This window comes from Phoca vitulina, unplaced genomic scaffold (genome assembly GCF_004348235.1).
Source record: "Phoca vitulina isolate PV1807 unplaced genomic scaffold, GSC_HSeal_1.0 scaffold18, whole genome shotgun sequence".
NCBI lineage: Eukaryota > Metazoa > Chordata > Mammalia > Carnivora > Phocidae > Phoca > Phoca vitulina.
The window spans coordinates 33725952-33753041 of record NW_022589721.1 but is presented as its reverse complement, the minus strand read 5'-3'; the positions used below and the strand labels follow the sequence as shown (position 1 = coordinate 33753041).

Here is a 27090-nt window from a genome sequence, read left to right as displayed (position 1 = left end):
TAAAAACCATTAAAACTGGGGGCGCCTGGACGGCTCAGTCAGTTAAGAATCCGACTCTTGATTTCGGCTCAGGTCGTGGTCTCAGGGTCGTGGGATCAAGCTGGGCGTGGATCCTGCTCAAGATCCTCTCTCTCCCCCTCCCTCTGCCCCTCCCCCCATTCGTATGCCCTCTGGCTCTCTCTCTCTCCAAAATAAATAAAAACCACTGAAACTGAGGACGGAAATGATGCACACGGACACTTGTGAGGTGGAGCTAAGGGAACACCTTGAGGGACATTTGTAGCCTGAAGACCTGTATTAGATAAATGTTAAAAGCTAAAAGTTAATGTGATAGGCATCCGCTCAAGTATTTTTGTTCGTAAAAACCCCAAAAGGAAGGAAGGAAATAACTAAGATGGGAGCAGGAATTAATGAGAGAGGAGAGACGTGGGCCCACCCAGCGACAAGTCTGTTCTTTGCAGTGGCTGATACGATGTCGAACGAGAGAAAGGTTGCACAAACCAAAGGCCGGGTGCAAGGGGGGCCCAACTACGCACCCCTCAGAAACCGAAGAAGTGATTTCATTCCAATACGTTTGAGAGCTTAGTTGAAATAGATGGATTTCTAAAAACAGATAACACACTAGAAGTGAGTGAAGAAGTAGAAAGCCTGCATGTTTGTGTAAGGAAATGGAGCACACGAAGGCCCAGTTGAGGGCCATGTGGCCGCGGCTCGAAGTGGGGGCATCCCTGGTCTCGGGGCCTGCAGAGAGCAGGGGATGGAGGCGGGGGGTGGGTGTCCGTGCCCCGGTGCCCCAGCGGAAGGCAGAGGTACATCCGTGCAGAGAGAGGTGGACGCCAGCCTCCTGCCCAAGACCCCGTCTGGGCCTGGCCCGTGTGCTCACAAATTTTGCCTCCGGCTGGCACTTTAAGACTGCCCAGGCCGCGGGAACGACTGTGTGGGCGTGGGGTCTCACCTGGTGCTTTGCTCTCAGTCAGGCGGTGGAAAGGACTGTTTTTTCCCTGACAATCTTCCATCATTACAAACCCAGCTGGCCGCTGCGGTCTCTGGGGACTGCACCCGCTGCAACCTGAACTCTGCAGCCGCGGGCAAGTCACTGGCCCTCTCTGTGTCTCAGTCTCCTCTTCGGGGGAGGGGGTTGGCACTAACACGTCTGCCCCGTGGGGGTCCGGCAGGCCATCACGGCGCCTCTGCCCCTTACCAGCGCCCGTGCCCGACGGGTCCGCCTGTGCTGCTCGGGCCTGTGTAAGCCCCCGCCAGGAGCCCCCCCCGCCCCCCCCGACTGCATCTGTGAGCCTGGCAGCTCACTGCTCCGCCTGGGCCACAGCCTAGCCTCCGCTGTCCCCTGCCCCTGTCCTGCCTGCTTGGCTCACTCCACGGTCCCCCTTGTCCACCTGCGGCCCCAGGCCTTGCCATGTGCCCGGGGAGTGAAGGTGGTCTGCACACCGTCCCGGCCTGGTCTGGTGGCGCTCCTTCCCCAGGGACCCTCTCAGCTGTCAGAGGAACAGAGCTCTTGTGCACACTGGGGTTGGGGGTGGCCCCTGTCTGAGGGGGACCAGACCCCCACCTGAAACCTGATGCAGGATGCATGGTGACTCTAGAGAGACTCAGAGCCGAAGGCGGGGCCCGGGCTGGGGCTGGGGCAGGGGGAGTGGGCTCCTAGGGCTGGCCATGCAGCGTCCTGGCCCCAGCTGGTGAATTGTTGGGTGGGCCAGAGCCCACGCTGGTCCCTGGAATCCTCCCGGGGGTGGGGCCGGGGCGCGGAGCCTCGCTCTCCGCAGCAGGTAGGCCCCTGCCGGGCTCTCCAGCCTTCCGCAGCCTCAAGGCTGGGTTCAGGCTGCCCACCTGGGTGCCCATCTGCCACCCCACTGACCTCGGGCTCAGCCTGGGCCCCTCCTCCAGGAAGCCTTGGGTGGGGGGTGATCACGTCCCTGCGCTGGTTCTCAGGGCACTGTCACCAGGCCGTGTCCTCTCCTCTCCTCCAGTGAAGTGGCCCCCGTCCACCACCACTCCGTCCCTTCTCTTTCCTGTTCTGCCACCTGCTCTCCCCAAAACCCACTCTCATCTGTCCAGGAAGTTTAGAGGGACTGGGGTGGCATCTGTCAGCTGCCTGCCCTCTGAGGACTGGGGGAGGCTGAGCCTGGAAAGGGTCTGGGAGGGATAGAGTCGGACGGGGGTGGGGGCATGGGCTGGTAGAGGAGGAAAACCAGCGAGGGGACAGGCCCCCTGAGGTCACAGGCAGGGGCATCGTCTCGGAACCCTGACTTGCAGGCCACCCCATCCGCCACCTGCCTCCCAGAGAACTCCCTGTGATGGAGAGGGGAGGAAGCAGGGGGTGGGGGGGCTCTGCGTCCTGCCTCCTCCCGACTCCCCTTCCTGGGCCGCGTCCATATGGTGTTCCCAGAGAGCCATATTGAGTCCAGCAACACCTCCTCTGCCTTCCTGGGACAGCTGGGGACGCCTGCGCCCTGCACCTGGTCTGAGCAGGGCTCCAAGCTGCCCCCCATCGCCAGTCGGGGTATCCGCTCCCGGGGACACCCAGGGTGCCAGGGGGAGAGCACGCATCTTCTTCAGGGGGCCCTGCACTTCTGTCTTCTGGGTTTTGGGGAAGGGGTCTGAATTGGATTGTCCTAAGATCCACACATGTAAATGGAAGTTTCTAGACTAGTAAATGTTAGATTGTATGACTGTAACTTCTTTACTCTTTGTCCAAAGAGCTGTGGTCCACAGGGGGCTCCCAGGACCCCTACCCCATGCCCGGCCCCAGACCTGACCGCTGTCTGGGGGAGATCCTTGGGTCCGGGCTGAGGGCTGGCCGGGGTGGGAGGGAAGGTTCTGGAGCAGCACAGCTGGGAGGCTGACGCGAGCAGTGACTGTCTCAGGGCTTCCGGCTCTGCCAGAGCCTTATTTGGAGGCATTTCCGAGTGGGGCAGTGACTGGCACATTCCTGAGCTATTCAGAGACACCCTTCCCCTCCTGGTTATTTTTAGGCCCTAAAAAATACTTGGGGAGCCCGCTGCTCCCCACACCTTAAGAAGCCGCAGGGCCACCGATTGCTTGCCTTGGAAGGGATCTCAGTCTCCCAGTCCGGCTGCCACAGTGCCAGAGGGGAAACCGAGGCCCAGAGGGGCGGGGCTTGCCCGAGGTCAGGGCCTTCTGCCCCACCCGGCCCACCTTTGGCCTCCCACCCACCGTGGGCCGCTTCGAGCAGACCTGGCCAGTGCCGTGGGACACCCCGGTGGGGGGAACCCCACTCTGCAGGAGGTCTGAGACCTCCCTCGGTCACCGGCAGTAGGTGGCAGAGCGGTAACGCAGGGGGAGGCCAGTGCGGCCCCTCCTACCGCTGACCAGTGTGCGAGCCCTTCCTTGCAGGGGGGCCTTGGTGTCCTTCCCAGGGCCTGGGGGTGAAGACACTCAGGGTAAAGAACCAAGACACCTACAGGGATGGGGTGGGGATGGTAGCCAGGGACCCCAGGATTTTTTTTTTAAGATCTTATTTGAGAGAGAGAGAGAGAGACAGAGAGAGAGAGACAGAGAGAGAGAGACCACAAGCAGGGGGAGGGGCAGAGGGAGAGGGAGAAGCCGACTCCTGAGGGAGCAGAGAGCCCAACTCTGTGCTCCATCCCAGGACCCTGGCATCATGACCTGAGCCGAAGGCAGACGCTTCACCGACTGAGCCACCCAGGTGCCCCTAGAAAGGGCTGCCTGGTAACCCCCTAGGGCAGTGGGATGGCCCCCATGTGGGTGGCGGTTTCTGGGCGGCTTAGGTGGGATACCAGCTGCCTTGCCAGCTCAGGGGGGCCGCACAGGCCCCACGTTCCCCAGACAAAGCTCCAGGTTCAGGAGGAGGTCCCAGCGGGCTGGGGGTGGGTGGAGCAGGGACAGGAAGGCACTCATGGCTACTGGAAGGTTCTGGAACAAGTCCTGGACCGTGAGGCTCCCTGAGGATTCGCTTCTCTGTGGAGGCAAGCCCATGTGGGACGCGGGGCCTGGGGAGGTGATGGGAGCCTGGAGACGGATCCTTCACCTTGAACATGGTCGGGAGGAGCCCGAGGATGCTGCGGTGTGGCCCCACTGTGTGGTTGTGGAGCAGACGGATGGAGGGAGGGACGGAGGAAGTAAGAACAAGAACAGTCTGCTGCTGGGGACAGGAGCCTCTCACACTGCAGCTAGCGGCTGGCCGGAGGTTAGACAGGAAGAGGGACTTCCTGATGGTCTGGGCTTGCTGCTGGCTGGGTCCGGGAGGGCTGGGAGGGGTGGATGTGAAGGCTTTTCCAGGAAGAGTCTCCACCTGCCCAGAGGAAGGGCCACTCCGTGCAGGGGCCGCTTGCCTGGGTGACAGGAATGTGGCCGCGTCCAGCACGCCCTGCCCCCCCAGGGGACTCAGGCCCTCGTCATGGCCCTTATGCACCCGTCCTTGTACCTTCCGTCCATCAGGCCCCCCTCCAGGAGCTCCTCCTGTCTGTGGGAGCGGGGGACAGGGTGGCCCGGGGACATTGTCCTTGCCATCTGGAGGCACCACCACCAGCACTAGAATCCCTCCCCACCCCCACAAAAGCGTCCCCACCAGCTTTGGCTGCACATGTTCCTGCCCGCCACGGTGACCGCCGCCATCGCCAGCCCCATCCTCGGGGCATGGTGGTCCCTGACGGCAGGGGAAGGGTGGCCTAGGGGCAGTCTCGAAGGGCCGAGGAGGACGGGCGGGTACAAAGGTGCCGAGACCATGAGGAAAACAAGGTCCAGGGAAAGGAGCGGCTTGTGGTGGAGGGAACAGCAGAGGGAGGCCCGTGGCTGCCCTTGGGTGACCTCCCCACCGAGGGGAGTGTCCAGGAATTAAGGCCGGGGAGCTGGGCTCACTACCTTCCCGCCCCCCCCCGCAGGGAAGCCTCACTCCGACACCCGACACCGGTCTCCGTTTCCTCATCTGGAGAGGGAGTCAGGACCCTGCCTTGTCCAGCCCCAAGAGCACAGCTGTGGGAACAGCTGGATGAACAGAGGGCGGGCCAGAGACCAGCTCCGCGCACCTGGGGGTCACCACGGAACGCACTGGAGGCAGACCCATGCAGGGCCCAGCGGTTTTGACAAATCTGGTGGGAACGTCCCCAGCAGGCTTCCCGCGCGGTGGGCGGGACAGAGGACAGCGATTTCCGGGCTCCGTCCCCGTGCCCGGTGGCCGTGAAGCACTGAACAGCCGGGAATGTGGGGCCTGGGCAGAACAGAGGATGTGGCCTCTCTGGAAGGACAGGGCCCTCTTGGCGGGAGCTAGGATGGAGGGGAGCCTGAGCCCCCGTCCACACCAGCCGAGCCACTCCCGTTGCAGGCAGGGAGCACGTGGCCTGGGTCCACCCTGATTGCTTCGTTTCTTCCAGGTTTTCTGTGGCGTGCGTGAGCAGGGCAGGGGAGGGCAGGTCACTCCACAAGGGCAGCGGGGCGCCCTGCGCTCGGTGCTCCCCTTACCTGGGCCCCCGTCCCGGGGGGCCCTCCGGCTTCCTTCGGCATCCGCGGGGGCATGAGGGAGCTGGCACAGGCCCCCGCCCTCGTCTGCACCCCCAGGCCAGTGGGGCTTGGAGTCAGAGGCATGTCCGGGTGGAGAGCGTGCATGCGGTACCCTGAGATACCGGTAAGATGCCGGCCAGCGCCCGCCGCGCCGCCCTCGGACGTGCGTGGTCGCATCCAGCGGTCAAATGAACTGTAACAAGCCTCGGCTGGGCTTAGGTTTTGCGGCCAAATCTCACCAAACAAAGTTGGCGTCTGAAGTGTTCAGGACCGTGGCTGAGAGGCGGGCTCTTGCCTGCGTGCCTGTGCCATCCGCTCCTGGCTGCCCGCTCCCCCCAGCAGCCACGCTGGTCACCAGTGGCCCCTCTCCATCCTCGGTCACTTGTGCTCGTGGCCCGAGGCGGTCCAGAGTGGCGGGCCAGGCGCTGTGGGAACCCGCGCCAGGCAGTTCCCCCACTTCTCAGTGGGCTTGGCATTGTGTTCATCTTGAATGACGTGGTTTGGGGGGCCGTAATCTCAGGGTGCTGGGGCCTGCCAACAGCCCACCTGTGCACCCCCTCTTTGGGCCAGCGGACTCTGCTGCCTGCGGTGGGACGCGCAGCCTGGGGGCGGAGCCTGGCTCACCGCCCCTCCCAGCCTCACAGCGCCTGGCCGGGCTCTCTGCGCGGGCTCAGGCTGTCCCCTGCTGGAAACACCGAGGAGAGGCAAGCATTTCCGCTCGCAGGGACGAGCTTCTCAAAGGTTCAGGCTCAGAAACCGGGCAAGCTGTGGGCCACGGGCCAAGGTGGGAGGTGGCAGAGGGCAGGGCAGGATGGAGCAGGGGGCGCGGCTCTGGGCGTGTCCACCTTTGTCCCTCACGCCTGCCCCAGGACCAAGGGGGAGGTGCGTGGGCCAGGGGTGAGGCAGAGGGCCAGGGTCCTGGAGGAGATCTTGGGCACACCAAGGCCAGCCGGAAGGAGCGGGGCCCCGGCTCCCTCCCTCCCTCCACATACTCTGCCCCAGTCTCAGATTGCCTCCCCCCTCCCCCGGGCAACGGCAAGGGCACAGGGACATTACACGCCAACGACCCCTTGTGGGTCTAAAAGTCTGGGGGTAGGGGAGCAAGGGAGCCCAGCATCCGAGGGTCCCCATCAGTTTCCTCATAGCACCCCTGGGGGCCACACGACCGTGGGCCTGGGGGCCAAGGTCCACACAGCGTGGGCTCCTGACTCCCAGGCAGGGTGCAGGGGTGGAGCCCCGTGCCCACCAGGCCTCCCGGGCCCTTTTGACCCCCATGGAAGGACCCAAGGCCGCTCCGCGAAAGCCATGGGGCTGTGGCTTGGGCAGCACAGAGGGAGGCCACACAGACGGGACGTGGGTTTTTAATTCTTTTTATTGAAGAAAAGAAAAGGAGAGAAAAAATAGATTCCCCACCCCTGCTCTTCCCGGAGTGGGCTTCTAGTCCTGCCCCTGGGGTCTGCGCAGGTGAGCGAGGGCTGTGCTCTCCACCTGGGTCTGGGGAGGGGCCCCGGGCCCTGGAAAGGTGGGGGGGGCTGCTTCCCGAGGGATAGGGATGTCTAAAAAATGGTGCCAGGCCAGCTGGGCCAAGCAGGCTGGTCCTCTGCTGCGGCAGCTCGGCAGGCATCCCGGGGATGCTGGCCGCACCTGGCCCGGCCCCTGTCCGCGGCCCGCCCGCCTGCCCGCCGGCGCTGGGCTGGAGGAGGGCAGAGTCTGAGGCACCTTCTGGCCTCTGGAGCCCTGTGCCCCCGCGGGCCGCCGGTGCCTCCTGTCCCGTCTGGCTCTGGTCCCAGCAGGGCGGGCCTCCGCAGGGCCGCCGTCCGAGCACCCTGAGGCCGGGACGCGGGCCTGGCCCACAGCCCGAGAGCATGTCTGTGCCCGTCCCGTGGCAGGAGCGGGCAGAGCAGCATCCCTCCTCGTGGCCCGGTGCGTGGCCGCCGCCCACCTGCTCAGACCTCAGTCTGGAGGTCGATGATGTCCTGGCCCACCAGCGGGATTGTGGCGCCCGACTTCTCCCACTCCACGCTCCGCAGTTCCAGTGGGGATGGCGGCAGCGGCTCCAGTTCCTTCTTCACCCACGCAGGCGTCCCGTGGGCTTTCCGAAGGCTCTCCCAGGGCCGCTTGTTGGGTGTCTGCTGCTTTTCTGGCTGCTGGCCGGTGGGCGGTGGGCAGAGGGAGGGGCCGCGAGGGAGGCCACGGAGCAAAATCAGATGGGGAGCAGGGAAAGAATGCAGGCGACAGTCAGAACAGAGGAGAAGGGGCCTGAGACAGCGGAGAGGCGGGGAGTGGGGGGAGATCCCAGGTGACCCAGGAGCAGAGCGCCTCCCACTGTGGGGTCGGCACTGGGGGCGGGGGGAGAAGGCCTGCGGTGAAGGGCAGCTGTCTGGCACCACTCCCTTGGCCGTGGTCTTCCTTGGGAGGCAGCCTGACCATTCGCCAGTGCACCCCCAGCCCTCCAGACGGGGCCCCAGGAGTCAGTGCGCCCCCAGCCCTCCAGACGGGGCCCCAGGAGTCAGTGCGCCCCCAGCCCTCCAGACGGGGCCCCAGGAGTCAGTGCGCCCCCAGCCCTCCAGACGGGGCCCCAGGAGTCAGTGTGCCCCCAGCCCTCCAGACGGGGCCCCAGGAATCAGTGCGCCCCCAGCCCTCCAGACGGGGCCCCAGGAGTCAGTGCGCCCCCAGCCCTCCAGACAGCCTCCCCCCTGCCCGGGGCCTTCCCGTTGGCTTGCCCTGCCCTCCAGGGTCTAGCATGGGCCAGGTCAGGCCAGTCTCCAGGAAAGGTCGCAGGAAAGAACGAATGAATGGGGAGGGTGGGAAGAAGGGCAGGAGACAGCCTTACCTAAGGGCTCTCCCGGAGCGCCCCGCCCCGCGCCGCCACCCCACCCAGCACCCCAGGGCCCCGCCCCCCTCCAGACCTTGCTGTCTGGGCCCAGCACCTCCTTGTCCTTCTCCGCGTGCTGCAGCTTCCGGTTCAGGTCCTGAAACATGTCCTGGTGCCGCTTCCGCGTGTGCATGATTTTCTGCGGGGCGGGAGGGGTGGCGGAGACTGAGCCCGGAGGGGGGCTGCCCTGCCCCTCCCTGCCTGCTGCAAGGGCTCAGAGCACCTCCAGCCCGGCCATGTGGGGGAGGGGACGCCAGGACCCACCTCGAAGTCCAGTTCTGCATACCGCGATTTCCGCCGCTGTGGGGAGAAGAGGTTTGTGCCCATTTGCAAGCCGTTCCCTAAAACCTCCTGGGCCGCAGGTCCCGGCCCCTCCTTGCCTGAGGATGGGGGAGACCAGGGACCCCTCACCCAGGCCTCCTCTCGGGGTCTCAGCCAAGCCCTGGGGCACACGCCTCTGAGGGCCCCTTTCAGGCCACCCGCTGCCTCAGACAGTGGGGGCCCAGCGGAGGGCTCTGCGGGAAGAGGGTGGACAGGAGGCGCGGCCCCAGAGGGCAGTGACAGTCCCGAGGGGGCTCTCTGCCCCATGACAACCTGGGGCTCTGCTATTCCAGGTCCCGAGTGGGGGCGAACCTGCAGAAGCTCTTCATCACTTTCTGTCCCAGCTGACAGGACCCAGACTGTCCCCCGGGCCATCTCCTGCCTCCAGGCCAGTGCCGGGCAAGGGTATCGGGCTTAGCCTGCCCAGAACATGCCCCCAGGGACAAGGAGCATTGGACGCAGGGCAGCGGCACAGCTGGGGGGCCACAGAGGCAGTGAGCCAGGAGGTGGGAGCATGGCCCCATGGGGAGGGTGGGGCTCCCTGAGGGTGCTCGGCAATGCTCCCCCAATCGAGTCTCTGAGCCCCATGTTGCACAGGCTGGGTGGGCTTGGGGTCAAGTCTAGGCTTCAGGTTGGTCTAAGGAAGGACTTGCTGCCCTGACCACAACCACAGAAGGGGCTAGACTCAAGCTGGCTCAAGTCCAGCTTGGTGGGCCTCTCTGCAATGGGAGAGACCCCCGTTTGGGCGCAGGCCAGAAGCTCCCTGTCACGAGGGCCCAGCAGCACCAGGGGCAGCGTGGCTAGAGAACAGGATGAGGATGGCGGGGGGGGGGGTCCTCGGGCACGCCCTGTCAGTAGCCAGCTCCCCAACATGTCCCCCTTCTTGTCAAGGGACTCCTTCTAGCAGGGGGGAGCCGGGACGCTGGCCCCCAGCATTCCCAGGCCTGGACTTCCTAACACTGGCTGCAGCCCAAACCAGCAGTGCCCGTGGCACGCCCTGCCCCCGGGGCCCCTGGGCTGCCCTCACCTCCAGGGAGCTCACGGACAAGGTGGAGACGTTCTCGTTCCTGGTCCCGGCCCCCGAGCTGGGCCCCGGGTGGGCAGCAGGCTCCCCAGGCTCCCCCAGGCTGGGGGGCGCTGGCTCCAGGGGGGGTGGCGGGGGGGGGGGGGGGGGGGGGGGGGGGGCTGCGGGCAGGGAGACCGGCGTCAGGTGCCATGTTGAGGTGGATGAGGCGGGTCTGGGGCATCTGATCGATGTGGATGCTGTGCTTGGGCTCCTCCTGGGGCTTGGGCCGCAGCGTGGCTGTGGCCGTGGGCAGGATTACATAGCTGGTGTCCAGGGCCTTCTCCTGGGCCCGGCTCAGCTCCGAGTCCAGCTTCTTGAAGATGTCCCCATCACCGGCAAAGGAGGACTTGGGTGCCCTGTCCTTCTTGAGGGTCAGTGAGTGGTTGGGGAAGTCGGGCAGGGGGCCGCCCGGGCAGCGGGGCGAGCCGTGCAGGTGCAGCTTGGACACGTTGGCTGGCAGGCTGTTGAAGTTGGCGGGGGGCGCCTTGGCGTGGGCTAGCTTTAGCTTCTCCTCCTCGGGCAGCGACGGCCGCTTGAGTGTGCCTGTGATCGTGGCCGTGCGGCAGGCCGCAATGTCCTTGTTCAGCACTGTGGGGACAGGCGAGGCGGTCAGGCCGGCCTCGGGGGTGCCCCGGCCAGGGCCCGATCGGGCACACCCCCTCTGACAGCCCTGAAGCCGCGGTTCCCAGCGCCCGGGGCCCCTTGCAGGCCACCCTCTGCCTTGGTCAGCAGGGCCACCATGTGGTGTGTGCCGCTGGGGCAGCCGGGTTTCCTTTGTCTCTTCTAAAAAGGCTGGAACGTGGGGTGCTCCTGTCTGCCCCGCAGACAGGAGGACAAATGACCACCACCCACACAGTGCGCTCCCTGGCAGCTGGGGGGCCCCGTTGGCCCTGGAGCCAGCCCTCGCTTCTGGGAAGTGCAGGGACACAGCTCCTCACGGTGGGGGGGGGCAGGGCAGCCCATCCCGGGGTGCCGTGTCCCGTACGCCTAGCTGCCCACTTCCGTTCGGCTGCGGGGGGACAGGGCCGCATGACCCCTGACCCGGGCTCCCGCTGGCCCACCCCCTGCCCCACTCCTACCGGTCAGTCCAGCCTCACTGGCCCATGGAGAGCACACGGCTGCCAGGCCCAGCTGCCCACCGCGCCCCACTCAGGGCCCGTCCCCGGAAGCTTGCTGTGACCGCAGGGCCCTGTCCTTGCTGGCCGGGTGCACGGGCACCCAGCCACAGACTTGCCCAGCCCCCGAACACCAGCAGCGCGTGTTAGCTGCTTCCGGCAGCTGCCCCACGAGCACACACCCTCCCAGCAGACGGTCACTCGCCATCCCCTCCCTGGTCCTCTCCCTCCTCTCAGACAGGGCCGGGCCCCCTCTCATCTCCAGCCTCCAGGCGCCGACATCCTCGGGGCGGCCCAGCAGGGGACCTGCCATCTTACCCACCAAACCTGCGTTCCCCTACTGAGGTCTCTTGGTCCGCCTGAGTGAGCGCTAAGCCCCGTGGACCCAGGGTGCACCTCCCCTGCACAAACCCAGCTGCAGGTCTCCCACATACTCAGCCCCACATCCTCTAGACCCCCAGCCCCAGCTGGTGTGCCCCCCTCACCCCCAGCCCGGCCCCCAACCACTAGGTGCTTGAGAGGCCACAGGCCCGACTGGGCCAGCTCACTGACGAGGAAGAAATCGGAGGCTCAGAGAGGCCAGGACCACCTGAGCAGGGCTGGGCCCCAGCCTCCGAAGGCCCCTGAGTCTTGGGGCCACCACTCAGGAAGGCTGCCTAAGACCAAGACAGAAGGTGGAAGACCATTCTGTCCAGTCCCCCGTTCAACCCAACCAGAGGCCACCTCCTCCAGGAAGCCCTCCCGGCTCCCCCTGCCAACCTGCACTGTCCCAGGCCCTGCCCCCACGGCTGTCTCTAGGGAAGATGCTCCGCAAATATCTGACAGATGCAAGGCAGTGTGGCCAGCTGCTTCTCCACAGCTCCGGAAGGTACTGCCTGTCACTGCCTCAGGCGCCCGGCTCACAGGACAGTGACCCTTGAGGGGCTCCCTCTCATTGGGCAATTGAGTCCCTTTTTCCACTTGGTTCCAGGAAACTCAGCGCTAGCCTAGGGCTCAGTGGTAGGTCCTTCTCCCTGCTCTCCCCCTGCTCCCACTGCTATCCACCCCCCCCGGGTCTGAAAGCGTGACCGACCCTCCCCCGTGGATGGACTGGGGATGAAGACATGAAGACAACACAGAGCGTGGGCCCTGAGGGAGGGCAGGCAGCGGTGGGTGGCGAGCTGGGTGGCAGGGTGGAGGTGGGCAGCCTCACTGCCCCAGTGAAGAGCGTGGAAAGCAAAGAACAGAAGTGTGTGTGGCTGCTGAGGCAGGGGGCACGGCGGGGAGAGGACAGGGCCAGGCCCAGCGCAGGGGGCCCCAGGGTCTGCTCCTGGGCTAAGAGCTCCGCCCGCGCAGCACGGGCCTCACCCCTGCTGAGCCTGAGCTCCAGGACAGTTTTCCACAGCCCCTGCCTGCAGCCTCAGGGCAGCGGGAGGGGAGGCAGGAAGTGGCTGGGGCGGCCGGGCCCTGTGCTGACCAGGCCTCCCGGGGGAGGGTCTGATCCAACCTCGCCGTGCGGGCGGTGGGATGAGGACAGACAGATGGACAGACAGACGCACAGAGAAAAGGAAAGGAAGCAAGTGGGCCCAGGCGAGGGCCACCTGTCGCTCTCACCTGGCAGGCGCTCACCTGATCTACAGGCCAGATCCACGTCCTTCTCGAAGTCAGTCTGCAAGACAGAGGCGGGGAGGGGTGAGGGCCTGCGAGCGAGCAGGCAGGGCTGCCTGCGGGCTGGCGGGAAGCGGCCGAGCCGGAGCTGTACCTCGGAGGGGTGTGTGTGCACACGTGCGTGCAGGCTCCTGAGTGCTGACGGGGGCCACGAGCTCAGGGCTGCCCGTGTGCTCGTGTGTTCACGTGGGCCCTGGTGGGGGGCCCCGCGCCCGCGCGCTCTTGCCTGTGTGCGCACGCGTGTGTGCGTGTACACGCGTGTGCACGGGGGCTCCTTCCCGGCGCGTGTGGCTTAGCTGGGAAGCGGGAGGCTGGTCCCACTGCAGCTCACTGACGCTCTGGCGCCCTGGCTCAGTCTCCCCCAACCGCTGGCCCCCTGGGACTGCAGCCCAAGACCCCCTCGCTCTGTCCCTCACATCCCCCGATGGGGCGGGGGGCACAGAGGGTCTCACGCCAGAGCCCCTGCCGCCCAGGCCGCCACCTGCCAGCGTGCAGGATGTCACCCGTAGTCCTCACCACAGCCCTGGGCAGGAGGAAATGGAGGCCAGCCGGCCAGAGGAGCAGAACAGGCTGCGGACACAGATGTCGGTGCCAGGGTGAGACCAGCCGTCCCTCGAGCAGTGGCGGAGGCCCCTGCTAGAGCACCTGCCCCATCCCAGCCTGGGCCGGGGGCAGGCGACGGTGGGTGACCCAGGCCCCGCCCCCAGAGAGCCCGGTGGGCGGGGCCACCGGCGGGGGCGTGGCCTTCTCCTGGGGCTGTGGAAAACCAGCGGCTCCCCCTCTGCAAACGCGGAGGTTGGCTTGAGGTTACAGGTCGGGCTGGGAGCAGGGCCTGGGGGTCTGGGACCCCTGCCCTCGCCCCTGAGGACCCAAGTAGCCTCCCCAGGTCCGACGGCCAACATCTGCTGAGGCCCTGCCTGTGAGGCTCACAACCACCATGAGGGGGCTGGGCACCCCGAGGACTGAATGAGCACCCCCTGCCTGCCGGGCTCACGGCACGCCAGGGGGCACCAGCAACAATGTGGAGAATTCAGCCAGGATGCCCCCAGGACCTGAACAGGAGGCCTGGTGGCAAGAGTGGGGGCGGGCGGCCAGGGAGGGCTCCCTGGAGGTGGCATCTTAGTGGACACCTGTGAGGCGGGCAGCAGGGTGGGAGGGCCGTGCCGGGCCTCAGGCTGCATGCCAGATGTGATGCTGGGGGCCCAAGGGGACGTGTCTGGGACAAGGCCACGGCAGGGGGGAGGGTGCGTGGACAGGCCAGGGCTGGTCTCCCGGATGGAGACCGAGGGAGCCCAGTCCCATCCTGGCCAGGCTGGAGGGCAACAAGGGGGGCACGAGAGGTACAGGGCGCAGGAGGGCAGCAGCTGAGGCGACAGCCCCCCGAGGCTGGCATCTGGGCGAGGGCGCTGTGGTAGCGGGGGTGGGGTTGCGCCGATGCCAGCCCCAGCCAGACTCTCACCATCTGGTCCTGCCCGCCCTCAGACCCTGGGCCGGGGATGTCACCTTGGTGAGCCTCAGTGTGCCCAGCCTCAGACTGGGCTCGGAGCTCTTTCCAAGGACTGCTGGAGCCCAGAGCAGCTCTGAGCAGCGTGAGGCGGCACCGCTGGGGGCACCAAGCTCTGAGCCCTACCATGAGCTGGGCATGGCCGTTCTGGAAGGAGCCCCCCGAGTCCCCGTTGCCCTCCTCCTGGCGGTCCACCACGCGACACTTCACGGCGTCCTGGACCTGGGGAAAGAGAAAAGAGTGGTCCCCAGCAGCCCCAGACTGCATCCTCGTGGGATGGCGGGAAGGTAAGGGCGAGCAGCACGGGGTGGGGTCTCTGCGAGGGTGGCCTGTGTGCGGGGGCCCCGCTGCCCTTCCCTCTCGGAGATGCTCTCTGTGCCCTTCATGGGTGTGAAATTCCAAAGTCAGGGAGCTCCGGACCCCCCACGAACGTGCTGCAGCCCTCCTCGCTGGAGTCTGTCTGGACGGACTGGCCGTCAGCCTGAGGAGGGCACCGGAGTCCACAGCAGCCGGGCAAGTGGGGGGCCTGCCCTCACTCCCCTGGAGATGCGCCACTCGAGCGTCCTCAAGGGCCCTTGGGGGGGGACAGCACGTCTGTGGGGCGCACTCTGTCGAGGGAGGTCTCAGGCATTATGGCCACGGACTCTTCAGAAAGGGGGTGATGGTGGCTCCGTGCCGGGGGCCACCCAAGCAGCCGGCACAGAGCTCGCCGGCAGAGGACGGACAGAGCCGGTCAGTGCGAGCGAAGGGTGACGGCTATAGCACCGTCTCCACCACCGCCCGCTCTGGGCGCGGCAGTGAGCACCGCCCACCCTCAGGAGCTGACGCTTCATGGCCACGATGTGCAAAGCGAATAAGGGAAGGCACAGGGGCGGCGAAAGCACGGAGGGCTTCCTGGAGGAGGCATCCTGAGTGAACGGGGGAGCTCTGGGAGGAGGGTGCGCCGGGGGTTCCTGGCTCAGACTCAGACCCAGTGCAGACCTGGGGACCTGCTCCCCTCCCCGCCGCAGCCACACAGCTGATCAGAGGCAGTGCTGGGGCCTCGCTGGCCTCAGGGCCGCTGCGCCTCCCGTGCAGGTGCGCCTTCCTCCCGTCCTTGCACTCACTGACCTGCCCAGCAAACATCTCGAAGCACCTACGGTGTGCCCAGTGGAGGCAGGCCGCAGTCCAGGAGATGGCAGATGGGAAAGCATTTCTCCACTGGCATGAAGAGCAGATGGTCTCCCCAAGTGCCTCGTGGCCTCCTCCTCCAGGAAGGCCACCTGGCCAGCCTCACCCCCTCTGTTCCCCCCAGGAGACTCAGATGACCACCTTACTCGTCCACCTGCCCAATGTTCCACACCCACCGTGCTGGCCGGAGCTGCCTGGCATCGCCCCTGCCCACCCCTCCTGGCCCGTCTTCCTCAGCATGCCCTCCTCAACCCCTCCCAACGGAGACCCTCTCCCGACTTTCCCCTGGCTGCAGGATCCCTGTAGCACAAACCCCACGTGTGGGAGCTGGGAGGTCACAGAGGGCTGATGGGGAAGTCGTGTGTCTTCGGGGGCGCCTGACTCTCCCCCGGCGTGGGCCCACCCTCCGGATATTCCCGCGTCTGCTCCCGGGAATTCCTACAAGCTCCCTCCTATTCTCGGATGTTCCTTCTTGACAGCCTGCTCTTCTCATTTCCTGGAAGCCAGGCAGCCGAGGGCCGAGAGCAGGGCCTTAGAGCCTGGCCGGAGTGTGGCATCTGGCTACCCGCCACCGAAGCGACAGGCCTCTGCTGGCCCAGAGCTGGCCCGTGTGTGGAAGACGGGCAGCAGGCGGCCCGCGGTGAGAACCGCTAGCACAAGTAAAGGCGGCCGGGGCCAGGCAGCCACGGGTGCAGGGCTGGGGAGCAGGGGCGGTCCCCCTCTCTGGGGACGCCAGCTCGGGGCTGTGCCTGGGGCCCGCGGCTGCTCGGGTCTGTGGCTTTTCGGGCACAGGCTCTCCGGGTCCTCAGGATTTCAGAGTGGACGCTCACGCCCAACTGGACATACATGCGGCGGAAGGAGGGGCTGTGGGCGGGAGCTTGTCAATGGGGCCGTCCCAACACCAGAAACGCGGGCTCCTGGTCCTCCCATCTGTCTGCGCTCGCCTCTCCTCCTGCCTGGGGGCATCAGGCGACGGGGTGCCCCAGAGCCAGGGTGCAGCTCACGCGTCCCTGTCTCAGCATGCTGTCAGCTGTGCTGGGCGCCCCCAGACCAGGCCCCACCCGGGACAGTGGGGCTGCAGGTGGGGGAGGCTGGGTGGGGGCAGCGCTGCCAGCCCAGGAGGGGGTCCAAGCCGCTCCTGAAGCGGAGCACCAGCCGCCCCCTGCAGACCTTCCCTGGGCATCCGGAGGGCCCGGGAGCCCCCCTTCTAGAAGCGCTCTGGCTCCAGGGTGTGAAGCAGCTGCTGCCCGGCCCCCCCCACACCCGCTGCCGACCGGGCTCCCTCAGGTGGGCTGAGCTCAGGACCCCTTGTCCTCCTCTCCCCAATAGCACGGGGTTTGCTGCAAAACCCTTCTCCTGTTCTCCTCATCCCTTCGAATCTAAGTGCTTTTAAAATCACTTTGTCATCTTTCTAGGAGGTTCCGAGGGGAGATAATTCCACGTGTCTGCCCACCCACTCCTGCCCCTTCAGCCTCCGCGGCCATCCTGGCCTCATCCAGCCTCACGGTGGCACCTCTTCCATCTGTGTCAAGAGCACGTTCTTCCACATCCCGACCCCCCTGAGATGGGAGCGGGTCCCCTTGACTGTTGCCATACTGGGCAGCCGGCAGCCGGGACAGCTGGCCGTCTCTTGCTCCCTTTGGGAGAGGCCCAGAGGGCACCAGGACAGGAGCCTCAGCTGTGCTGAAAGCCGCTTACAGTGCCGGTGGCCCTCGGTCCCAAAGACCCCAGGAGGACAGAGCCCCCTCCGGGTCCGAGCCGGGAAGAAGCGCTTACACTGAGGAGCCACGGCTCCGGCAGCCGGGCCGCCCCGCCTCACAGAAGTGAGGGGCCCCGAAGCTGCGCCCCCCACCTCCCGCTGGGCCCAGAATCTGCCCCGCCGAGGGCTGGGGGGGGGGCGCCCGCGCGGCCCACCTCTCTGCGCAGGATGCAGTGCACCATCACTATGACGAAGCCCTCCAGCGAGTCAAAGACGGCGAACAGGATCTGGAAGAGGGCTGAGCGGCGGTCGGTGACAGCGAGCACAGCGGACATCCAGGTCAGGGCCAGCAGGGGCAGCACCACACAGGAGCTCCAGAGCGAGGCCCTGTGGACCGTGTAGCGGGCGGCCGCGTCAGGCCTGGCCCCGGCCGCCCTCCCCGCCCCGGCACCCCCGCCCCCCCGCTGGGCTTCACCTCCTCTCCCTCCTCTCCCCTCCGGTCCTTAGAGGAACCCGGCCCACCAGCCTCGCAGCCCCTCCTGGGGAGCAGCGTTCTGCCCCCCCCAGACCTGCCCAGCGGCCTGAGGGCTCCTGGCACAGCGGAGACCGGAGACTCCGAGGGTGATCCCCGGCGGCTGGGCAGCGGGGAGGGAGGGACCTCTCTGGGAGACCCAGGTTCCTAACTGTCCAGGAGGCCACAGGAGGGGAGGCACACTGGAGGCGGGAGCTGGGGGGCCACGGCCCCTGCTGGTTCCAGCTCCCAGGGCCCTGAGGCCCCCCACCCCCCCGCCCCCCGCCAGGGGTCCAGGGCCCCAACATAAGGCGGCCATGGAGGGGGTTGTTTGGCCAGCCTCTGAGCTCTGGAGACAAAGAGAGAGGACCAGAGAGCTGCTCCAGGAGGAGAGAGAGAGGACAGACAGACAGACAGACAGGGCCAGACAGAGAAGGGTGGGGAGGCAGAGACGAGGACAGAGACCCACAGGCACTTCATCCTCTTGGCAGGCCCTGCTCTGCTGGCCCCCAGGGGAGGGGCTGCCTCCAGGGGCGCCGACGGCAGGCCGCCGGGCACCTCCCTGCGCCACCGCGGGCTACACTGCGGCCGCTCTGAGCCTGCCTCTTCCCGACGGCGCCGTCACCATGCCACGTCCTCGAGGTGCTGTGGGGAGGGCAGACGGCGCCCGCGGACGGCTGGCGTGCAGCAGGGGTCTGGGGAATGGGCCAGACCCCACCCTCACCACCATGACGACCTCCAGAAGCCCCCATGGGCAGGTGACTGCCGTGCAGGGGCTCCAAGGAGCCGCTGGGGCCACTGTCATCCCCGGGGTGGGGGCTGAGGTCAGGACCACCTGCTCCCCGCCTTACAAGACACCCCTGTCAAAAGGATGAGGAGGTGGGGCAGGGATAGTGGGGAGTGGGCAGGGGGGAGGGGCACAAGGAACACCAGGAAGGAGCTGGGGGCACGGGGCTGGTGGGAGAGAGGCTGGAAGGACCTCAAGGCCGGCCTGGAGAAGCACCCCCAAAGCAGCAGGACCTTGGTCAGGGGGTGGGGGCAGGAGCTCTCCCCAGAACTGTGCTCTCGGCTCCCGCGTCCTCTCTGTCCTGCCTGGGCTCCAGCACAGAAGACCCGCACGCCTCCCCCCTCTCCCCCCCCCTCCCCGCCCCCTCCCTGCTCCAGGACCCAGGTCCCCATCCTGGCCCCAGACCCATTTCTTCTCCAGGACGGCTCCCTGCCCAGCCGCCCAGTGGCTCGAGCCAGAGCCAGGAGTTGCCCTGAAGCCCCCACGCCTCTCCTCTCCTGGCCACTGCACGAGCTTCCAAACTAGACTTCAAGACCCGCCCCACCTCCCCTTCCAGGGTGGAGGCCCCCAGGCGGGATCCCGGCACCCAGCCCCGCCTCTCTCCGCACCTGCTGGAGAGCCTGAAGAAGCGGGCCCTCCATGACTATGCGCACTGCCCTCCCCGACCCCGAGCCTCTGCGTCTCCCCATGGCGGGGGTGGGGGGCCTGCCTCGTCTCCCTCCTCCCTTCTGAAGCAGACCTTCTCCAGCCACGCTGGGAGCAGGAGGGCAGGGCAGAGCCTCTCCCAGGGAAGTCTCACCCTGTTGTGAGTCACCCTCCTTGGGGCCTGGGGCCTGACATCTAGGCCTGAAGCAGGTAGCAGGTGGCTGGGGCCTGGGGACGCATGAACTACTCGAATTCCCGCAGCCCAGCCTCTGCAGGGTTCTGCGAGGGCGGAGGGCGGGGGGAGGAGCGGGTGCAGGCCCGGGGGCACTGGGCCCCCCCCCAGCCCTTTGGAAATTCCGATGCCTTCCGGGGGAGGGGCAGGAGCGGAGATGGGGGGCAGGGCCGCTCTCCAACCTGCCACTTGGCCTCTCAGGAAACGGCCCCCAAGGCTCTCGTGACAGGCCTATCCCCGGGCAGAGCCTGGCGCGTGGAGCAAACAGCGCGTACGCCCAGAGCCTTGTCCCCGCCAGACCAACACAGCTTTCTGCCTCAACGGACGCGTCCTGCCCCGAACCCGCGGCCGCCACAGTGCAGCAGGGCCCGCACACTCATACACGCACACACTCACCCCACACGCTCACGCACACCCACACATTCACGCATGCACGCACAGAGTGCGCCCCAGCCCCCAGCACGACCACACGCCAATGACCGGCCAGCCGAGCACGTTCTCACGCTGACCCGGCCCCATCCCATCCCGGCAGCACTGACCCTCCGGTCCGCCTTGTCCCAAGGCCCCAGGAGATGGGGGAGAGGAGCCTGGCGAAGGGCCGGCTAGGGGAGGACCCCCAGAGTGGACGGCAGAGGCAACAGAGAGGACAGAAAAAGCTTAAAACAAACAGAGTGTAACTGAGGGAGAGCGGAGCCCGGCGGGTGCGTCAGCGCGAAGACGCACGAACGTGGCATTACCGGCGGCGGCGGCCGCAGAGAGGGCCCCACACTCGGCACATTTGGGGCGCGCCCGAGGGGGCCCGGGGCAGCTGACTGGAAGTGAAATTCAAAGCCTGAGACAAGAGCAAACACTGTTCTTGCAGACGGGGGCAGAGAGCGTACCGACCGCAGCGATCCGGCCTGTGCCTCCCTAGGCCAGTCCTGGGGGGCGGGGGGCTCCCGGGGGAAGCAGGGGAGCCATGGGGAGGTGGGGGCGGGCCGGGTCCGGCACCCATGCGTGCCCGTGCGGAGCAGAGGGGAAGCCGATCTGCCCACGTTTGCACAGAGAAGCAGAACTCCCAGGAGGAGGCCACAGCCACCTCCCTTTGGTCCCCCCGAATCTGCCTGACCACGCACCGCCCCAGCCAGGGGGCAAGGGCTCCGTCTGCCAGTGCGCTGGGGTTCGGGGAGCTAGCTGGGCAGCGTCCTCCCACGGGCCCCGCGTGTGTGTGTGTGTGTTCACGCGAGCAAGCACGCAGCAGTGTGCAGGGTGCCTCCTGTCCGTGTGGGAACGGGGCTCTGTGCACGGCCCCGCGGCGCCCCCAGGAGCGTTCTGAGCCGGGGCACCCACCGCACGCCCAGGATGGGGCCCGAGGAGGCGGCCAGCCACACGGACACGCCGGACTCCAGCGCCTTCCCCGCCACCAGCCGCTCACCCTGCCTGAACCTCAGTCCTCTCGGCTGTACAAACGGGAACGGAACAGGAGAACCGGCCTCGGGGGTTATTGTAGGAAGCAAAGCAAACGGGGCCTGGCGCGCCGCCCGGGGCCTTCCAGGAACGCATGTGGGCGCGTCAGTCCCCAACGCCAGGGGACGGCGCCCAGCGAGTGGAGCACCCGGCCTGCAGACGGCGAGGCCAGCTTCCGGGTCACACACCTCCTCCAAAGCCGTGCAGCAGGCTTCTGACCGAGACCAGAAGCCATCAGGGACCCCAGGGGATGGTGTCCTGAAGCTATAGGGTAAGCAGGAGACGCAGGAAGAGGAGGGAGACAGAGACAGAGACAGACACCGAGGAGGACACAGAGGGAGCAGGGTGGGACCCCACACACACACCAGCCAGGGCAGAGGGACGAACGGAGCAGCAAGCAGAGGTGAGGTGAGGAGGGCTCAGAGGGCTGGGGCAGGACGGAGAGAGGGGTCCGTCTCAGCCCGGACTTGGCCCCTCGGTGACCTCAGTGCTCCCATGCCCTGGGGGGCTGCAGGAGCAGGCCTGTCCCAAGCACTGCTGGGCACCGCCCAGTCGCTCGGGACCACGTGCCCTCTGGCCACGCACTGCCCTCTCTGGGCTCAGCCTCCCCACGCGGGAGGAACACCCTATTTGTCCCCTGTCCTCTCCTGTCGCTGAAGGCACCATAAAGATGGGCAAGTTACATCCTCGCTTGGGGTCACCCGACCCCATGGTAGGGAAGGGGGAGGCCGGGGGCTCCCGCCCACCACCCCGGTGGTCCCTGCAGGGGCAGGGTCTCTGAAAACAACTGGCTTCACGGTTTCTGAGGACCTGCCACAGGCCAGACGGAGAAACTGAGGCACAGGGCAAGGCCGGGGCTGGCTGTGAGCCTACACAGACCTCTGTGCTCCGGTTTCCCCGCCTGCTCTGGGGCCTGGCGGGAGTGAGTGGGCTCTGGGTCTCTTCGACTCAAGGCAGGTGAGGAGCCTGGCGGGCCCCGCCCTACCCTGCCCGCTCCTTCAGCTTCTTGTCCGTGATGCCGTCCTTGGACACGAGCTTGTTGAACACCAGGATCCCGATGACCATGTTCACCTGCCAGGCAGAGAGGAGCCGGTGTGGGGGTGGGGCACTGCCCTCCGGGCTCCGGGCTCCACACCAGGGCTCGGCGTGTGCTCCCACCCGCAGCACCGGCTCTGGGGACACCACTCCCCAGGCCAGGAGGTGGGGCCACGGCACAGGCTCGCCGGGCCCCCAGCACCTTCTCCGGGGCCTGGCCGGCTCCCCCCAGAGCCCTGGCTGTTGGGTGGGGTTCTTCTGCCACAAGACCCCACTCGGCGAGGAGCTCCAGCTCACGCCCCCCATGTGGCCCTCCTGCGTGAGCTGCTCCACGAGGATCTGGAAGCCCTGCCCGGCGGGGGTGGACGTGAGAAGGGGCCAGCATGACCCAGCGGGGGTGCAGGGGTAATGTGGGGGGCCCTCCCGACAGGCTGGATCCCCAGGGTGGTCTGCCCTGAACGGCCCAGAGGCCTATCTGCCATCCCCACGGTGGTCAGCAGCACTTTGTGGAGCTGGGGTTCCTGCTGTCCAGGGGTCAGAGGTCAGGCTGGCTCCAGCGCACCCCCAGGGTGCCTGCCTGCTCCGACCACAGAAGGGACCTCAGCTGACCCAGCTGCCCCCACGCTTTGGCGTGCCCTGTGGCTGGCCCCCAGCCTCTCAGCACCCCTGCTCCTTACATCCCTCCCACGACAGGGAGCTCACCCCTCACTGGGGCCCACCTTGAGGGCCGTCTCGGGGGCACTGTCCCCGTCCGGGCTCTACCTGGGGGCGCACTGCTCCTGCGCTCTCTGCCAAGGCACCTTTCCTGACCCCTTCCCGCTGGGCGCCGGCACCCTAGCAAGTGCTCCTTGGTGTTCGCGTCCCGCAAGCTACCGCCTACAGCAAACAGCAGCTGTCCCCGAGGGGCCCCCGTCGGCCCTGCCTCGGCCCTGGAGACCTGGGGGTTTCCCCTCTTTGGCCTTTTCTCCTGGTGGGGAGGCTCCCAGCTCATTCCTTTGCCCCCCGAAAGCCGTCCCCTGGGCTCCCACTCTGCAGAGGCTGCCTGACTGAGGAACGAGGCCTGGCCCCGGGCCCCTCGGATGCAGAGGTACAAGGAGGCCGACTCTCCGCGGCCCCACGGCTCTGAGCGCCCCTGACTCCGCACACCGCCGTGGTCAGGCCCTGCCTTTCATCCCTGTGCGAACGGACACTTCCCAGATGCGGGCACCAGCGCCGGAGGGCCTGACTGGGGTGGACGCATCTTTCCTGGGTGACCTCATGTTCTGCCAAGGCCAGGGCCAGAGGGGGACAGGCCACCGGTCAGCATCACCCTGCCCGAAGCAGGCTCTGCGCGGCTTGAGCGGCGTGTCCCCACGTTACTGAGGGGGCCCTGGGCTGGGGGCCACGGCAGATCGGCACTGGCCCTGCCCTGCAGACACCCTGGGAGGGGACGTGGGGGCTGGGGGCTCCTGCCTCCATCATCTGAGCCTCCCGCGCTCCCGAGTCGCCTGTCTTTAAAATGGCGAGCTGGCCTGGTCTCTGAAGGGCCGCATTGACATGCATGGCACGAAGGCCTCTCCCTTCGAGGAATAAAGGAGCCAGGACCCTCGGGCTAGGCCAGCTGCCCACCGCTCCACCCTCCCGCGCGGGGCCCTCCAGCCTCCCCATGCCTGCGCCCGGGTGCCCTGCCACAGAGCCACGGAGCGGTGTGTGGCCCTGCGTGAGGGGCAGAGGGCTGGAGAGCGATGGGCTCAGGCAGGGCGGGCGCAGACCCCCAGCCGTGCCCAGGTCCCCCTGCCCAGCCCGAACTGGGGGGCAGTAACCCCGTGTGCCCCAAGGCCCTGTTTCGCATCCCTCCCCGAAGGCGTCTGGGAATTCATGGCGAGGGAGAGCAGGTAGCTGCTTCCTTCTCCGGAGCGTGACAGCCGGCGGCAGCAAGGTCCGGCCCCGGCCCCCCAGCCTCAGGCTCTGCCCGTCCCCCAGGCCGGGCCGCCACTCCCTGCTGCCCTGGTCAGCCATCTGTCCACTCGCCCCCCTCGGCTGGCCGCTCACCCCGCGAACCCACATGGATCTCCTGGCAGGTGCACAGCCAGCGCCTGGTCCCCACGCGAGCGGCGCTCATGGAAAGAGAAGGCCCCCACTCCAGCCCAGTCTCCGCACCCCTGTACCCTGAGGGCAGGTCAGGGGGGGCCAGGAACGCCATCCACCCCTCGGTGACCACGGTGACCCTGAAGGGGCAATGGGTCCAGCCCAAGGCCCCAGCCCGGGCCAATGGGGAGGGGGTCAGTACCAGCACGACAGCGGCGGCCGGTCCCACGAAGGCGTACAACAGTCCCCCCTCCAGGGAGAGCCAGCAGCTGGGGAGGGAGACAGGCTGGTCAGTGGCCAGGCGTGATGCCCCCACCCCCCGGGAGGGCAGCTGAGACGCTGGGGAGCGGCAGACGGAGCTCAGCACCCGGCAGGCCCTCTTGCGCACCAACACACTGCACCTCACTCTGGCCCCCGGGGCCCCACGAACCCCAGTTTATGGAGGGAGAAACAGGCACGGGGCAGGCTGCTCGCACCCACATGGCACAAAGGACGGTGTCCTGACCACCCCAGGCTGGACCCCCAACTCTCCTACACCCTCCCCAATCTCGTGCACAGACCCTTCCTCAGGACACGACGCCAGACCTCTGGCTTGGGTCCCTGGTCTGGCCCTCCACCTGCCCACTCAACCCAGGCCCCATGGCCGGGTCACCCAGGCCTCTGTTCACATGTCTGGCCGGGCCCCTCCTCACGCCACACGTGGTCACCGGCCCCACACTTCCCCAAATCTCCTGGACCCCACGGATGGTGGCCTGCAGGAGCCCGGGGCCCAGAGAAGACACCGCAGTCTTCATGTGCCGTTTCCTCTGTCCTGAGCGTCCCCCCACAACGCTGTCAGACGAACTCCTCTTCAGCCTTCAAAACCCCTGGTGTTCCCCTGACCCACCCCTGACCCTCTCAGCTCTGCAGCCGTGTCCATAGTTACCTCCTGGCACTCACCCTACGGGGGTTCCAGTAACTGGATCCTCATTCATGTCTGCTGCCCCGCTGCCCAAGTGGGGCATTGCTCCAGGGCCCAGCCATGGCCTGTCCCCCTGGGGCTCCAAGGTGAGCCAAGCCTTCGCAACCTGCATCCACCCCTCCTCCTGCCTCTGGCTCCCCCATTCCTCTCCCTGCCGGTAGCCACAGCCCCCCTCCAGCCCGTGGTTCCTCTCCCCCTACCCTGGGGAGCCACACTGCTTTTAGGGTAACCCCGAGCTTCCTGGCTTGGCATTCAAGGCCCCTGGACCTGCCTGGCCCAGCTGACCCTTCAGGGCCTCACTGACTTCATCTGTGAAATAGGCCCCTTACCACCTGCCTTGCCCTTCTCGGGGCCACACAGCCCCCTTGTCACCATAGTTGTGCAGGGCTGGACACACTGGTGCAGAGGGAAAACTGAGGCTAACAGACCCATCCAAGGATACCTAAGGAGGAGGTGGGAAGCTCTGATGGCCCTGAGCCCCCAGCCTCCGCTCCCGGGGCCCCCAGCCTCTCCCAGCCTTGGCTCTCCTCTGTGAGATGGACACCAGCCAGCTGTCACCTTCTAGGGCAGTGGGAGGGTCTGGGGGAGCCGGGCGGCCTCCACCCCATCCCCACCCTGCCCCGACTCACTAGTTCATGGTGCTGTACCCTTTGGCCTTGGTGAATCCCACAGAAATGGCCACGACCAGCGCAGGAAGCCCTGTGGAAGGACCAGAAAGAAAGGGAGTTGGTTCCCCCACCATCCAAGCCCCTGTCCGCCCCCTGCCTCCCTTCCAGCCCTGCGGATGGGGCGAGGTCGGGGCACACTGTGCCTCTGAAGCCCCTGAACAGGGTCATGCTGAGCATGAGAGAGAGGGAACAGGAGGTGGATGAGGGTGAGGGCCTACGGGACTGCGGGCATGGCGGCCAGGTCAGCAAACGAAACGCAGGATGCCGGATCACACTTGAATTTCAGATAAAAAAAAAACCCTTTTTATTTTAAGTGTGTCCAAACGGGATACCCTTAAAAAAAACCCCATTATCTGAAATTCAAATAGAACTTAGCATCACATTTTACCTGACAACCCCATGGAGGCCCCAGGAGGATGAGGGCAAGGCAGGGGGTGGGGGCACGGGGCCACAAGGGGTAGGGTCAGCGGCAGGGGCCTGGGAGGGGGTGACAGGGCCACAAGGGGCGGGGACAGCGAGCAGGGGCCGGGGCCGGGGGTGGGGGACGGGGCCGCAAGGGGCGGGGACAGAGGTCAGAGGCGGGGGCCCACCACCCCCTGCCCGGCACCGCTCACCCCAGCCCAGGCAGAGGAAGCGTTTGCGGATGAGGCGGCTCCTGAGGCGGCCTGTCACGGCCATGTAGGACTGCCAGGCCTCGGTGAGCACCCAGCAGAAGGACGACAGGAAGGAGAAGTGCAGGAAGGCAGCCACGAGCGTGCACACCACCTGGGCGGGGCAGGCGGGCGGGTTAGGCGGGGCAGGTGCCTGGTCACCCGTCCCTAGGCCTGCTCCACGGGAGGGGCTCGGTGAGGCTGGGAGAGGCCCAAGCCCAGTGTCCGCAGTGGTCACGAGCTCAGACCCCCCAGCAGGAAGCCACCGAAGGGTCACCTGGTCCACTGCCTCGAGGTGGCCTGTTGAACATCCGGGGTCCCTGCCCCCTGGGGGGGTGTGCCACCTGGCCCACAGATGGCCAGCAAGAGAGACCCCCCTGGCCCCATCGTCCTCACCCATCCGGAGACACAGCACATGCCAGCAGGAGCCTGCTCAAAGGCTCTGGTGTGAGCCCATCTTCCCTGGGAGGTGGCGAACTCGATCCCCGGGGAGGGCGAGTCACCCCCAAGGCCACATGGCAACACACAGACAAGATGACAGTCCAGGCCCCCATGGTGGGCCAGGGACAGGGGGCTCGAACCGGCCCATCTCAAAGTGCCAGTCCGGCTGGAGACTCCAGACACCCCGTCCCCATGACCTGACCAGGGGACAGCCGCAGTCAGAGAATGAAGGCCTCCATGTGGCTGGAGCACTCTCCTCCCTAAGCTTCCCTGGAATCCTTTTGGGGTCCTCACCATCGCCCCATCCCACCTGGGCACACTGGGATGTGCAGGGGAGGGCAGAGATCACATACCTTATTGCGAGTCTGGGTCTGCCCGATGAGGATGAGGGCGTTGGAGGAGATGATGGACAAGCAAAAGTTGATGAGGATGACAGACCGCTCCGAGCGGATGTACCTACGGGAGAGAGCGCGCTCAGTGCCCAATGGGGCCTCATCTCCGCGGGAACTGGGGTCCTGTGGCCATACTCCTCCCTGCAGACACTGCTGCTATCGCCACCGTCACCTCCACCACCATCACCACCACCACCATCACCTCCACCACCATCACCACCACCACCATCACCTCCACCACCATCACCACCACCACCATCACCATCACCTCCACCACCACCACCTCCACCACCATGACCACCACCACCATCACCACCATCACCATCACCTCCACCACCATCACCTCCACCACCACCATCACC

The 27090-nt window shown here is 66.7% G+C and overlaps 1 protein-coding gene across 1 annotated transcript in view; it reads right to left on the bottom strand.

The window, feature by feature from the left end:
- Positions 1-6855: 6855 nt before the first annotated feature.
- Positions 6856-27090, bottom strand: part of ADGRB1 (adhesion G protein-coupled receptor B1) — an 81898-nt gene continuing 61663 nt past the window's right edge. Inside the window, 13 exon segments of the mRNA XM_032415564.1 lie at positions 6856-7640; positions 8406-8510; positions 8636-8671; positions 9720-9876; positions 9878-10346; positions 12482-12521; positions 14151-14246; positions 17109-17280; positions 21500-21585; positions 23819-23885; positions 25207-25276; positions 25860-26010; positions 26690-26792. Coding sequence (XP_032271455.1) covers positions 7443-7640; positions 8406-8510; positions 8636-8671; positions 9720-9876; positions 9878-10346; positions 12482-12521; positions 14151-14246; positions 17109-17280; positions 21500-21585; positions 23819-23885; positions 25207-25276; positions 25860-26010; positions 26690-26792 — 1750 coding nt within the window. The 3' untranslated portion in view covers positions 6856-7442.